The sequence below is a fragment of the Stylophora pistillata genome, chromosome 5 (assembly GCF_964205215.1).
Source record: "Stylophora pistillata chromosome 5, jaStyPist1.2, whole genome shotgun sequence".
NCBI classification, from domain to species: Eukaryota; Metazoa; Cnidaria; class Anthozoa; order Scleractinia; family Pocilloporidae; genus Stylophora; species Stylophora pistillata.
The window spans coordinates 7,303,552-7,317,281 of record NC_142523.1 but is presented as its reverse complement, the minus strand read 5'-3'; the positions used below and the strand labels follow the sequence as shown (position 1 = coordinate 7,317,281).

Here is a 13,730-nt window from a genome sequence, read left to right as displayed (position 1 = left end):
TGTTCAGACCTCTTCAGACGCCGTAATATTTAAGTTTATTACATCACTCGCAGCGCCTGGGGGTAGGATGAAGCGAATCCTGTGTTCTGATTGGTTACCCGAGCGGGCAAGATGGGGCCCATCTTGCCCGCTCGGGATTGCCCACATCGATCCCGCGCATAGAAAAAGTTGAATTAGAACTACGTTTGTAATTCTTGCACAATGTCGGCGATGGAAACGGAAAAAGCAGCAGAAGATAGTCAAAACAAAGAAAACAGAAACGACTCTCCTGAGTTTGTTGTGCTACAAACACAGTTGGCTTTCTTTCCCAACTCTCGAAGTAAACAAGTCATTCCTCAGTTTCTTATTAAAGCGAAATATTTTTCCAATGTAATAAATCATTTATCAACCAAGCTTGTTCGGTAAAGATGGCTGGATATAAGCCTCGTTCTTTTTTCTCTTTTTTATGAACCTCGACTTCGTCTCGGTCCATGAAAGTGCGAAAAAAGAACTCGGCCAATATCCAGCCATCTTTACCGAACAAGCTTGGTTAATAACCCATATTTATAACTAGTGCCAACTTCCTGTCAAAACGTCAAGTATGGTCAGACGAATCATGCTTGAATAATTGTGCATTTTGCTTTTGAGTGCTGTTGTTGTTGAGTTTTTAGGCAATTTAGTCATTATGCCGACGTTATGCTCGATGTTGTGGCATTATGCCCAAAGTCATGCCAACACACCAGTAATTTACCCGACCCTATTTCCAAGAATGATTTTTTTGTCATGGTATAACCCGTTGGTCCACATGGGTTTCTCTTGAAATCGTATGGATGATAAGCTAGTAGGAAAACTGGAAATAAATTTGGGTTAGAAACAGAAAAGTTCAGGCTTACTGTAGTAGGATCAACACTGTGCAGTATGAATTCGGAGTGGACCCCTCAAATAAGAAGTGAATGGGTTAATTTTTTATTTGATTGTAAACATCATTGACCGAATAGAAATATGGCGTTTAATTTGAATTGCCATTGTTCAGGACTTACTAGCCTCCTTTTGTGTTTCCACGTGAAGACGACGCTAGTAAGTTCAAAACAATGGTAATTCAAATTGGACGCCATATCTCGATTCGGTCAGTAAGTTGAAAGATTTTTAAAAAAGCGCAGGTGCATGCGATATGCAAATGACGACAACCTTTTAGTGTCCGGTTTACACGGCTGCAGGTGTGACTTTTGTATATGAAGTTTTGTTATTTTATTTTCGTGTGCTTACGGTTTTCGCAGTTTCGACTTCCCTACTGTTTGGTTCGGCGGGCGAAATTTGATCCAAGTAAAGAGACATGAAATGTTTATTTTGAAAGACTTGAACTATTTCCTGAGGCGAATGATGTCTGACAGAGCGCAGAAAATGCTACGACTACAGTTCTCGCAGCAGTCAATAAATGTTTGCTGCCGTAATGGTTTTTATAACACGCAAGAATACTCTTGACACGCTCTGAAATTTGTGCAATCTAGTTTGCTGGCTGTCTGCCAGACTTCTCGCATGCTCATACTTTCCCTCGGTCAAACGAGGGCCTGCTCGCCGAGTAACGAAATATTACGTCAAAGGTATACTGTCAACAACGCGGGCTCAAGCATGCGAAAATTGCAAAAATAATAAGGTGCTGGCATTTAAGACCAAGGCAATTTGTCGTCGTCTCAGGCATTTTCCTATTTCCAAAGTTTTAAAGGGAAGACTTAATTTTCGAAAAGTCTTAGGGGGTGTACAAAGTTTTTGGAAGTTGTTCTGTAAAAGAAAAATGGCAAGGAAAACAACTCCTCGAAGGAACAGAATAGGAAATCAACAATGCTAGCGACTGAAAATCCGTTTTTCCGTATCAAAATCTAGCGCGTGCGCACAGGTCATTCAGCTCTCTACCTGCTCGCAGGTTAGGGTAAATGGAACTCAAAGTCAGCCGACCCAAAGGAAAACCCACTCATGATAAAAATTGAATGATCGATCAACAAATATATTTATGACCAAACGAATCTTATATTCTACCATACAAAAGGTATTTTTTATCTACAATTCGTTGCATAAAAGTTCTATGTTTTACTGTGCAAAAAATTAGTATTTTAACACAATATTCAAGTCTATTACAAAAGTTAAAACAGTTTTCTCAAAGGTTTTTTTAACACAAATTCAAAATAACGTTTGAGAATTCTGCACGACAGTGTATACTTGAAGCTATAGCTACACGAAAATGATTTGACTTCTGCAAGTATCAAATTAAAGCGTAAAAAAATGTAAAAGACAATTTTCAACCATCACTATTTGACACATTGTTTTCGTCAAAACTCTTAATCAATTGAAAACCAGAGTTTCCCTTTTCATAGATAACTCTTAGGTCCCAACTTTGGATCGAATATGGCTTCTTTGTCTTCATCTTAAGACTCCAAGGCCGAACGTCTTCAGTACAATTCAGTTGTTTCTTTTGTTAAGGGGCTCATACAAATTTTGGCTATCGGACCCCTTTAGGGGCTCATAGGCAGATTCTGTTTGAGACCCAGGGCTGTACACTGATGCATATGGTGTGCCCCCTTCCAGGGTCTGCACGTTTTGGTAATCTGGTTCTTTAACTGATGTGGGTACATTTTGGTAAACTGATGCAGCTGAAATTGGTTTGTTCTTGTCCACACTTTGGTAAACATGACAGTAACCATTGTTATCTTCAGAATTGCTATATATACTTCCACCATTATTTTTCCCTACAGTGGATATAGAAAAAATGATTTCAAGTTTTCCCTCAAAAATGATCAAGATTAATACCCATCTAAAAACGATTCAGTGACTCTTTCTTGGGAAGTTTTACAGCTTCATAAATGTGGTATACTGACGCCATCCAGAATGTTTTCTCTACCATATCCATGGCATTCAACATTAAGATTTTCAATTCTGCTTTGTCTACTTGCTCAAAATACTGCTGGAGGACTTGTGGCTCGTTAACGTGATCACAACGATATCCCTAGGTATCTGAGAGTCCAAACTTGTCCCCAGGGCCTTCTCCCTTAGCTGAGGGTGGAGCAGGAAAAGGCCCACCCCCAACTCCACCCCCAACTAAGGAAAAAAGGCCCTGGGAACGAGGTTGCTGAGAGTGATCACATGTTTTGTGAGTGACTAGTGAAAACCAGTGATTCACAGTAGATCAAAGGACATGTGCTCCCGCAAAAACGAGAATCTCACCCCCAATCACACGTGTGTTATGTAATCACATTTTGATCATAAAATTTGTTTGATGGAGACCACCGAAAAAAACTTGAGAAACAGTTATTCTTTATCAACTTACCGCTGTTGTTAACAAGTCCTTGGTATGTCGATTGGCTGTCTTGTTCACTGGAGGTTGAACTGCGATCTATTGGTCTTTCAATTGGAATTTGATCGTAAATCTCAACCACTGGGTTCCTAGTTATAACTATATCAACAATAAATGTTAATAATCAATCAAAACAATTATTTAAACAGTTCTTCAAATCTTGTAGTCTTATTTCATTTAGAGAGGTTTTACTCAAGATCACATTCTTTCAACATACACGTGTTTGTGGATTTTAATAGCCCATTTCCGAATTACCCTTGGCCTCATTTTCAAAACGAATACTGGTGCTCACCTTTCATATGATAATAAGTTTTCATTCACATGCAAATTAAACTCATTTTCACAAGAATGGTTGAGTACCAGGCCTCGTTATGAAAAAGAGGCCAAGGGTAATTCGGAAATGGGCTATTGCAAGCTAAGCATTTATGTAACCATAGGCGTTGACAGCGATGCTTAATGTTTGGGCTCATTAACCCACATTGTACGTACCTAGATTCATGGCCCAATACATCTTACACCTACATTTTTTCGTAATAATTAACAAATGGTAAACACCAAAGCGTACACTATTAAGTTATGGTGCCCGCGGGAGGTTGCTAAGCACGAAAGAAGCGTAAGAGTCGCTCGAGGCGATAGCCGAGAGCGACTCTAGCTTCTTGAGTGTTTAGCAAACCTCCCAAGTGCATCCATAACTCAATAGTGTACGAGATACAATGAATATATGAAGATCATATATTTAACTGCGGTATTAGATACGTATGATGCACGATCCTCGCAGTAGATAGCGCTATTTATGCAATAGCGAAAATCAGACCTGAAAAAAATCAGGCCTGTACGGGACTCGAACCACTGACCTCTGCGATACTAGTGCAGCGCTCTACCAATTGAGCTAACAAGCCAACTGGGAGCAGGCCGTTAGGTTGATTCGTAATAAACCCGTGAAAGTGATAAATGAGATACAATGAATATATGAAGATCATATATTTGATATATATTCTAGATATATATATATATATATCCTTTTAGATATATAGATATATATCTAGATATATATTCAAATATATGATCTTCTTATATTCATTGTATCTCATTTATCACTTTCACGGGTTTATTACGAATCAACTTAACCGCCTGCTCCCAGTTGGCTTGTTAGCTCAATTGGTAGAGCGCTGCACTAGTATCGCAGAGGTCAGTGGTTCGAGTCCCGTACAGGCCTGATTTTTTTCAGGTCTGATTTTCGCTATTGCATAAATAGCGCTATCTACTGCGAGGATCGTGCATCATACGTATCAATAGTGTACGCTGTGTTGTTCACCATTTGCTTTATAACATAACATTGATACGTTGTAGCTAAAGAGTTCCCTTTTCTTTAACAAATCTTACGTGACCAGAAAAAACAAGCAAGCGCGGAAAAATAGTCTTTGCATTTGTTCACGTCAGCAGCGTACACCCATTGGGCAAATGGGGACGCTAAATTGACCAATCAGAGCGCGCGCTTTACTTTGGTTATGTTATAATAAGTATCTTGTAGCTTGGGGTTCATTCGTAGAACATTTTTGCAATCAGCCGCTGATGGAAAATGAATTTTACCTGCTGGCTTTGTTTCTTGCTGACTGTTTTTCCTGTGTTGGAAATTCGTATACACATTATACTCAGAACACATAGTTTACTTGTCAAAGTTCATGTTTCTGTATTATTATGTTGTGGAACTGTACTAACAGCTTGAGTGAGAAGAAAATTCAAGGAAAAATACTTAACCCTTGAACTCCCAAGATCTGATTGGCTCACCTCTAGTTGCTACACACTTCATTGCAAATTAGTCATGATAATTTGGTGTCAGTTTTAAATATCAACTTTGTCCTGATGAGTTTCAGTATTCTCGTCACTGGCTTACTGGACAATGTGTGGATATAATAGCGAGAAGTTACATGTTAATCATTTCTGGGAGTAAAAGGGCTACTTTGCTTAAAACTTAAATGCATAATAAATCTTACTCAACATTGGATCGGATCAAAAACGGTTGTGATGAGTCTAAAGACATGCATTTTTAGACATACTGGTAGCTGTTAAAAGTCTGTGTACCATGGAGTGATACTCGGAGTGAAGAAACAATGTGAATATACATTCAGTCAGTCAGTTTGTAATTTGACCATTTGAATCAGATTACTACGTGTAGTCATCTGATATAATGACCACTCAAAATTCTCATATTAGCCGAGTGTTTATGCGCACTTTTTGACCGTTCCTTGCTATATTCTCTTTGATGATTACTTCCCATAAGGTGGCTGGAAACAGTTTTCTGAGAAACCTGCATGTACCAACTATATTCAAAGCGCTCAAAAACCCACTTTCCCTCTTTGCAGTCAAACCAATTTCAGACATGTGTTTACCAATGGAATGAAGTTTCAAATAATGGGTGTGGCATGGTAATCGCTGTAATCGTGTTATGGGAAAAAACAGTTTTTGGGGATGGTCTTGGAAAATCCTCATTACATCTCCACACAACTTCAGGATTTCCAAATTAAATCTAGCCGTTTCAAAATTATGACACAGTGACCGTAAAGTTTACTTTTGATTTTTCGGCTTTTACGTGAAATGTACATTTTTGATAAGCTGCACATGGCAAAATAAAATTATATTATTACAAAATATCAGACTTACAATTTCTTACGGTTGCAAAATACAACAAGGACAATGAGAAAAATTCCAAACACGACTGCACATGCCACTGCAACGGCAATCATGACACCAGAAAATCCACTGTAATCTCCTTTTGTTTTCGCGTCTTTTTTGCCCGTGCTGGTGGAAGACTCTTTCACAGTGACTAGAGTTGTCTGCAAGGTATTATAATTAAAAACAAAGGTTAACTGTTTCTGGTTCATTGATGCTCTAAACATATGCATTGTAATCTGCTACCCTGGTAAATAAAAGTTATTTTATTCCAAGTATAAGCCTCTTCGACCGTGAGCCCTAAATTTCCAAATACGAAAAAGTATCCATAAAAAGACGCTTTGGTTCTACAAATTGCCTTCTAACCATCCAAGATTCAAACTTTAAGAAGTTGACAAACCCAGGGTGTTGTGTTTTTTTTTTTTGTGTTGCGGACATTACTATTCAGTTGATAGATTAAATCACACTGTCATTAACAGCACGAATCACATGAAGAACATTCCCATTTCAATGAATATCTTTGCCACTATTTCAACTTCAAGCCCCATTAATAACATATTCATTTTTAATAAAACCTTTAAATACAAGCGCAGCTGCTTTTGAAACGCAAAGTTTAACATTACTTGAAAAAGACCCTCCAAATATGAACCTCTAAACGAGGACATTTACAATTTAAAACAATCAAGCAAGGGCCAGACATGTTTTTATAATTTCGAGAAAAGAACTCAAGATCAAAGTGATAACGAATTCTTTAAGATTATCACAAAGTTTCGTGTGTGTTTACCTTACTCATTCAGATTATTCTTTAATCGTAAAGACAAAGAAAACTACAAATCAACCCAAGTTACGGTTTCAACTCACCACAAATACAGTGAAACCTTTGGAAAACAAAAAGAACAAATTTAAGCCATTATCATCACTGCCTACTGATAGTAAAACTGAGACTATTTGGCATACACCTTGGTCATTGGAGAAATATATGGTGTCGTCTTTGCTACAGAACTTGGCTTCACTAGTGAGTCCGGTTCAGATACAAAAGTGTCAGTCCCATCATCAGCAACATCTGAAATACCAGCGTACATTTATCAATGAAGGCTCAAAAATACCAAAATGTTTATATCATTTTTTTAACTTCACAGACCTGCTGCTTACACTGAAGAGGTTATCTTCATTTCTACAAGTTGACGTTGCTACTTGTATTTCCCTTTTTTTGAATAAGATGCTGTACAGGTTAAATTTATTTGAGATCAAGACAAGTATTTTACTGTTTTGTCTCATGGAAGCAGTCCTTGCTTTAGAAAGACGCAAGTAACCGCTGAAAACTCTGCCTAAAGAACATTGTTTGTGCTCTTGCAAGCCTACGTTAACAGGCTGAAAAATACTAACTTATAACTTAAAACAAACTTCACAATGGTATAACTCACAAGTGATTGGCCCTGCGGACTTGAAAATCAGACAAGCAGTTTTGGCTGGTCGAGATGCTAATACTGAATAGTTACAAGTGATCACTACTCGTACAATTCTTCCCAACAGGTTCTTGTCGGAACCATTTGCCCACTAGAAAAATAAAGCAACATGAACACAATATATATATATCTTATTAACCAAGCGCGAGGGCCGTACTGGGAGAATATCGGCCCGAGGTCTTGACAGTACGTACCGAGCGAAGCGAGGTCTGTACGAAAAAAGACCGAGGGCCGATATTCTTCCAGTACGGTCCCGAGCAAGCTTGGTTAATAAGAGATTTATTATACGACTGAAGTTCAAAGGGACCCAAGTGCGTTATCATTCGGGATCATTCGGGATAGTGCCCGGTCCAATACTGAGAGAATATTGACCGGCAATAGAGCACTTTGATTGGTTGATTTTAGTTATTGGCCCTCTGACTGCCCGAGTCGTGTAATAAATAATTAATTCAACACATGCACACTGTGGGCATAAATATTGACAGATGTAGCCAAAGGTTATGCCCAGATTTGATGATTCTCCAGTTGCTTCAGGAAATCATTGTTCCAATGTTAAATTTATTCATTAAATTCAACCATGCCACCTTAGAAAAAATAATCCAACCCAGCAATTAAGCGAGGACCTCTTGGAGCATCAAAAAGATCATCACAGACCTCTTGTCATTTTTTGGAGACTTCTCAATGGCTTTCCACAGTTTTTTCACAATGAACACATAAAATACGAAGAGATAACTTTGTGTGAGCTCCATTCTTAGAAATGGAATCAAACCCAGTGTCACCATAGCTTGTGGCTGTCAATCTCCCTCGTGGTCTGTGGTCCTTATAACCGCCAGAAGCGGTGAGGGGCTAAGCTGAAGCCCCTCCATGACCAAGAGCCCCATTAGGCTTGTGGTAAAGTTTAACCCTATGTTCATTAATCTATATATCGAGATCTAATAGCATGCCAGGACCATCATGTGTCTTGTGAAATAAGAGGCACCCCACTTAGCCGTCAGGTTGCATTTTGGGCTCAAGCTTGATTAACACATTTCTGTACAAACCCTCGATACGAAACCTTGAAAACTAATTCGCCTTGTGCTCTTTCCACTTTGAAGATATCCGGATGTACCATGGCCCACTTGCTTTCCAATAGATAATTGTAGTACGTTACACTTCCAGGTACAACTTGACATCTTTGATAGCTATTGGTTGATTTAATATTCTCTTGTCCTTCATTTGCAAGGTTAAGGGATTTCAGAAAAAAGGGCCACTCAAAGAAACTTGAGCAAACTGCAAAAAAATGCAGTTACAAACAGTTTGAACAATAGTTTTGAGGAAGAATGGCTCTAAATTCATAATCACCACAAGAGCATGCGCGAGGTTCTGAGGGAAAGTGGTGAATTCAGCTGTCTGCTTCTGTCTGCAATATATTTCATTTTACTTGTATTTTTACTGTCAACGCATCGTCCTCTAGAAAAACCCCAAGGTCAAAGTGGTTGTAACGAATAAATAGATTGATTATTTGAATTGTTATGTAAAACAAAAACTTCTGTATTGACGAGGATGCATGAGCCATCTTAATTTGGAGAAGTTTCAAAATAAACAAATCTAATTGAAAGAATCAGAAACTTCTTCTTTAAGTAAAAGAGCCATGTTAATTGTCAGAATTGTGCATGAAGCCAAACAGTCGGTATGTGAATAATTCTAACCTATTAACCACTGATTTTCCATGACTTGTACTAATGCGTTTAAAGCAAACATTTTACCACAATTTGCAGTAATGTCGCAATCTGACTGGCCAATTTATCGTTGTCGATAAGACTATAAACAACGCTGCTTGCGCCAAGGTGTCACGTCATGGACACGCACTGAAAGAATCGTTTTATCTGACATCGATATTGGGGTAAAAAAACAAATGGACAGTGGTTTGGCGTGGTACGGTGCTCTTATGGACAACAATATTCATCAACACAATGGCCAAAACTTGTTGCGGACTCAGGGGCTGCACCCTTTGTGTCCACAACATTTTGACCATTGTGATGACGAATATTGTTGTCGACGAGAGTACAGACCACGTTAAACCATTGTCCATTAATTTTGTTAAATCTATCGAGTTCACTCACCAGCATTGTCAGTACATCCATATACTTCCACTCTTAGACATCTATACCCACGTGTGTTATACTCTTTGGGATATATTCTAAAGAATCTTGTTTCAAAAGTTGCTTTGAAGTAGTTGTATTTTATGGTGTCTGTGTCACTATTTCCAGTAAACTTCTAAAAGTGAATATTAACAGCTGAGAATTAGTAAAAATGAAAACGAACATATTTTGATATACCCTCTACAGAAATGTCCTCTTGATCAAGGAAGAGCAAAAAACATTGAAAAAAAAAGGCTAAGTAAATATATGTGGCTGAAAGTCAAATTCTTTCAGATAAAAATCATTGAATTTCAACTCCATTTATATACGAATTCATGAAATATTTTGTACGGCCCCTCAACACAATCAAATTATTTTTGACATCTGTTTAGAGGTAAAGGAAATGATCATCTGGTTGAGTTATGCTTCTGAAAGAATGAATATTTACCTGCCTGGATCATAATTAAATATTCAAGTACCTTTTTATTGTTATTTTTATCTTTGTAATCAAACCATGTTTCACCATCATAACTGTACTTTATCTCAAATGTTTTGACATAGTTATGGAAGTTTCCTTTGAATCCTTGAGTTGCAATGGCTGAGACATGCCTGACCTCTACTAAGTCAATCTCAAAATAATGCCCCATTGTTACAGTGCACCAGGCCTTCTCATTATTCAGTCTCCCTCTCGAAGAATCATAGCCTGGGAAACTATGTGAGGAATTTAGTTGCGAATCATTGATTTTCCCACTTTCCAAACCAAGCGCTTCTGAGCAATCTACGATGAAAGTAACCAAAGAAGACAAATCTAAAATTTATAGTATGATAGTAATCAAAATTGGTGTAAATAATCAAAATTGCAATAATCAAAATTGTTGTAAATCAATGAATTGTTGTTAATTGTTGTTGGACTCCGCAACTTGAGAAATGATCAATTAATCGCGCAATCGGGAGTAGCAAATAATAATTGATAGAGATCATTTTTTAAGGTGGTGTCCTACAGGACCTTACCCGTTTACCTTTAACAATCATTCACGTTCGCTACACAGACAGTCTGCCAGCTGCCATCTTGTCTTCGCAGCCTATAAGACTACTACTTTTCAAGCTTCGTATTTTGTTTGTATCATAAAATTGAGGAATAAAAAAAGTATCCGCTGGCCTCGGGGCTATCCGACGCATCAGAAGCTTGGTTCCTCGTGAGACTCTTATTATGATTTATAAAGCTCTCGTCCAACATTACTTTGATTATTGCAGCTCCGTCTAGGGCTGCATAGGTATATGTCAATCTGTGAGACTCCAAAAACTACAAAATAGAGCTGCACGCTTAATTACCTTTTCTGACTTAAATATTAGATCCTACACTTTACTCAGTGAACTCGGTTGGGATTCCTTGGAGCGGAGGCGTTCTAAGCAACTAGCAGTCATTTTGTTTAAGACTCTCCATAACCCTGCTCCGACTCGTTTAAACAATCTTTTAAAATCTATCTCCAGTGTTCACTCGCATAATCTAAGAAAGTCAAAACACAGCCTTTTCGTTTCTAGACCGAGTATTGAAGCAGGTAAGCGAAGTTTCCAATATCGTGGTTCCGTTCTATGGAACAGCCTGCCCTTGAGCGCTAAGCTCAGTACAGCCAATTCTTCGTTCCTTTAAGTCATGTATTTGATTAATATTGGTACAATGAAATATATGAGGTTCATATTTATTTTCGCTATTGCTTTAATAGCGCTATCTACTGCGAGGATCGTGCATCATACGTATTGATTAATATTGATAAGTAGCTATAAGTAATGAAATCATTTTTATAGTATAGTATATGAAACCGTTTTTACAGTCGTTTTAAAACCTTGTACAGATAATTAATTTAGTTAGATATATTATTAGTTAATTAATTAATTTGTATTTAGAACACGGCTCGATGGAAGAGCGTGTAATATGAATTGATACCGTGTAAAAATAAAATTTTACTACTACTTCTACTAATAATAATAATTTATGCGAAGCGGCCTTGCCCAGTAATGTTATCTCTCCGGGTTCTTTTAAATCATACGTATAAGTCCGTTTATTAAAAACTGGATCATTGGATAATGCAATTCAAGACTTTTTATTGGCTCAGCCATTATGGTATATGAGCCAATATACCATGATCTAATTTCTGTACATTGTTAAATCCGGTTTCTTCTCACAAAATAAAGTCGAGAAGATTTGTCTAATAGTTTGGGGGCGTTTTTTTAATAACACAATTATTCCACTCGCGTTTGTTGGATATGAGATGATTATAGCCAACTCGGCGCTACGCGCCTCGTTGGCTATCTATCATCTCATATCCAACGCGCGCTGGTGGAATAATTGTTAATTAGGTTTTGATGCAGACTCCTGGTATGCTCGGGGTCCACTTCACGGGATTCGGTCCAGGTCACCATCGTCTATCTGATTTCTTATTTTGTTTATATCTGTATATCTATTTTTTTTTTTTTTAAAAAAAAAAAAAACCTCAATTGTCTATGGTATGCATCTTCCATGGGTCTTAGTATCCCGTGCGTACGTTTCCTTTTTGGATTTTTATTCCCTCTGATTATTCCATTTATTCCTTCTTCTCCAGTAACTATTATTTCTTAGGCCAATATAAATTTAGAGATTTACGCAGTCATGAAGGTGACACTAAGAACAATATTGATTAAAAATGATCTCACTTTTGCCCTTGTCTCAATGTCTTTGCTTTGTATTATAAGGTCAGACATTCGCTTCAGTTTAGCATGAAAAAGTACTATCAAGTTCGAACGACAACTGAAAGTAAATGATTTGCTGTGAGAGTTTCCACTCTGAGAATTCGGAAGTATTTTTTCAGTAATTGAACACGCGCATAGCTTGTAAGATTTCTCAATGCACAGTGAGGTTGTTAACACGACTTCACTTTCAGAACTTACGCTTAATTGCTGCTGCCAAGATTGTTCAAAACTCCAGCCAGATTGCGGCACCTTGGTTGGTGTAACATCAGATCGATCAGCTAAGCCGAAGTTTTCGAAGATGAGCAAGGACTTCGAGAAGGCTGCATGTTTTGTGTAAATTTATTTTTTCACCTTTTTGGAAGGACTTCCACAGTTTATGACCTCGCTGATAAGAGCTGTTAACTTTTCTACACAGATAAAAATTAACACTTGAGCTTCATTCCCCAAGTGCGGCTTCCAGGTGGTTTTCTGTCCATTCTATAATATCAGACTACAATAATTTGCGTTTTTAAGGTGGCTCAAAAATGTTCTTTCATTTTTTCACTAGTCAAGGAAGAATTCTTTAGTGCGTTAGCATGCGCATTTTAGACTATCAGTATATATCTAACTAGACGCACAGCTGCGTGAACTCGGGCTTTCTAAGAAAAGATTGATAAATATCGACTTGCTATATGCTTCAATTTAATTATCCTTGGATATAACCTCACAGAACAATTCAACAAATACTTCTTCTCATATTATGTAACTTTACTTAATCTTACCCTCTACCGGGTTGCTAGAGACCTATGAAGGTAAATGCGTTGCAAACTGAAATAGCAAATATAGGATCCCACCCTGGAAATGCACATTTACATTTCGATGACCTCTCTTCATTCATTCACTATCAAATAACTTTACTTACTTCCAAACAGAGAGTTCTTTACACTTGCTGTGTCACCACAACTTCCTAATTCCGGAAGGAAGGTTGGAGTTTCGCTTATACATATGCAGCCGCATGCTGTGCTACTGTCCACCCAAGCCGAGGCGTTAGCACAAACATCTGAAGGGCATTCAAAGCCAGTTTTGTAAATAATCCTGAACGAATCGGTATCATATCTACCTCTTCTCGAAATATTGTACTCCTCCACGCCGTCCCTACTTAAAGAAGCTTGTAACAGAGGAAGCCGTAGAGTCGCTACGGAAAACATTAAAACAACAATTCCTGTTATAGAGTTGATAGCCGGTGTCGTCGATGGCATATTTTTTACGCAAATTGTGAGCCACAGCTTCCTTCTCGATTATATTGTAGTAGATATAGCTAAGCGTGTTTCCGACCGCGATAAGAGCGCACACCGATGTTCAAACTGAAATATCTAGAATTATAAATGGTGCCAACTTCCTGTCCAAACACCTATGACGTCAAAAAGTTGATACTACTTAATA

The 13,730-nt window shown here is 37.9% G+C and overlaps 1 protein-coding gene across 1 annotated transcript; it reads right to left on the bottom strand.

Annotated features, from left to right (window-relative positions):
* Nucleotides 1–1,965: 1,965 nt before the first annotated feature.
* LOC111346049 (uncharacterized) lies at nt 1,966–13,712 on the bottom strand. Its single transcript, XM_022953337.2, has 10 exons — nt 13,210–13,712; nt 10,061–10,359; nt 9,564–9,717; nt 8,516–8,730; nt 7,420–7,552; nt 6,955–7,058; nt 5,987–6,159; nt 4,916–4,947; nt 3,299–3,424; nt 1,966–2,720 (listed from the first exon to the last, which is right to left on the bottom strand). The coding sequence occupies exons 1-10, from the start codon at nt 13,544–13,546 to the stop codon at nt 2,434–2,436; spliced, it is 1,860 nt and encodes a 619-aa protein (XP_022809072.2). The 5' UTR covers nt 13,547–13,712; the 3' UTR covers nt 1,966–2,433.
* Between the last annotated feature and the right edge of the window lie 18 nt (nt 13,713–13,730).

Bases quoted from the DNA above. Each gene is read 5' to 3' on its own strand.
- LOC111346049 (XM_022953337.2), bottom strand. From the start codon at position 13,546: ATGCCATCGACGACACCGGCTATCAACTCTATAACAGGAATTGTTGTT. The intron at 10,360-13,209 runs GTAAGTAAAGTT...CTTTCATCGTAG, and splicing joins AAAGAACTCTCTGTTTGGAA to ATTGCTCAGAAGCGCTTGGT. The intron at 7,059-7,419 runs GTGAGTTATACC...CTGGTATTTCAG, and splicing joins GTCCGCAGGGCCAATCACTT to ATGTTGCTGATGATGGGACT.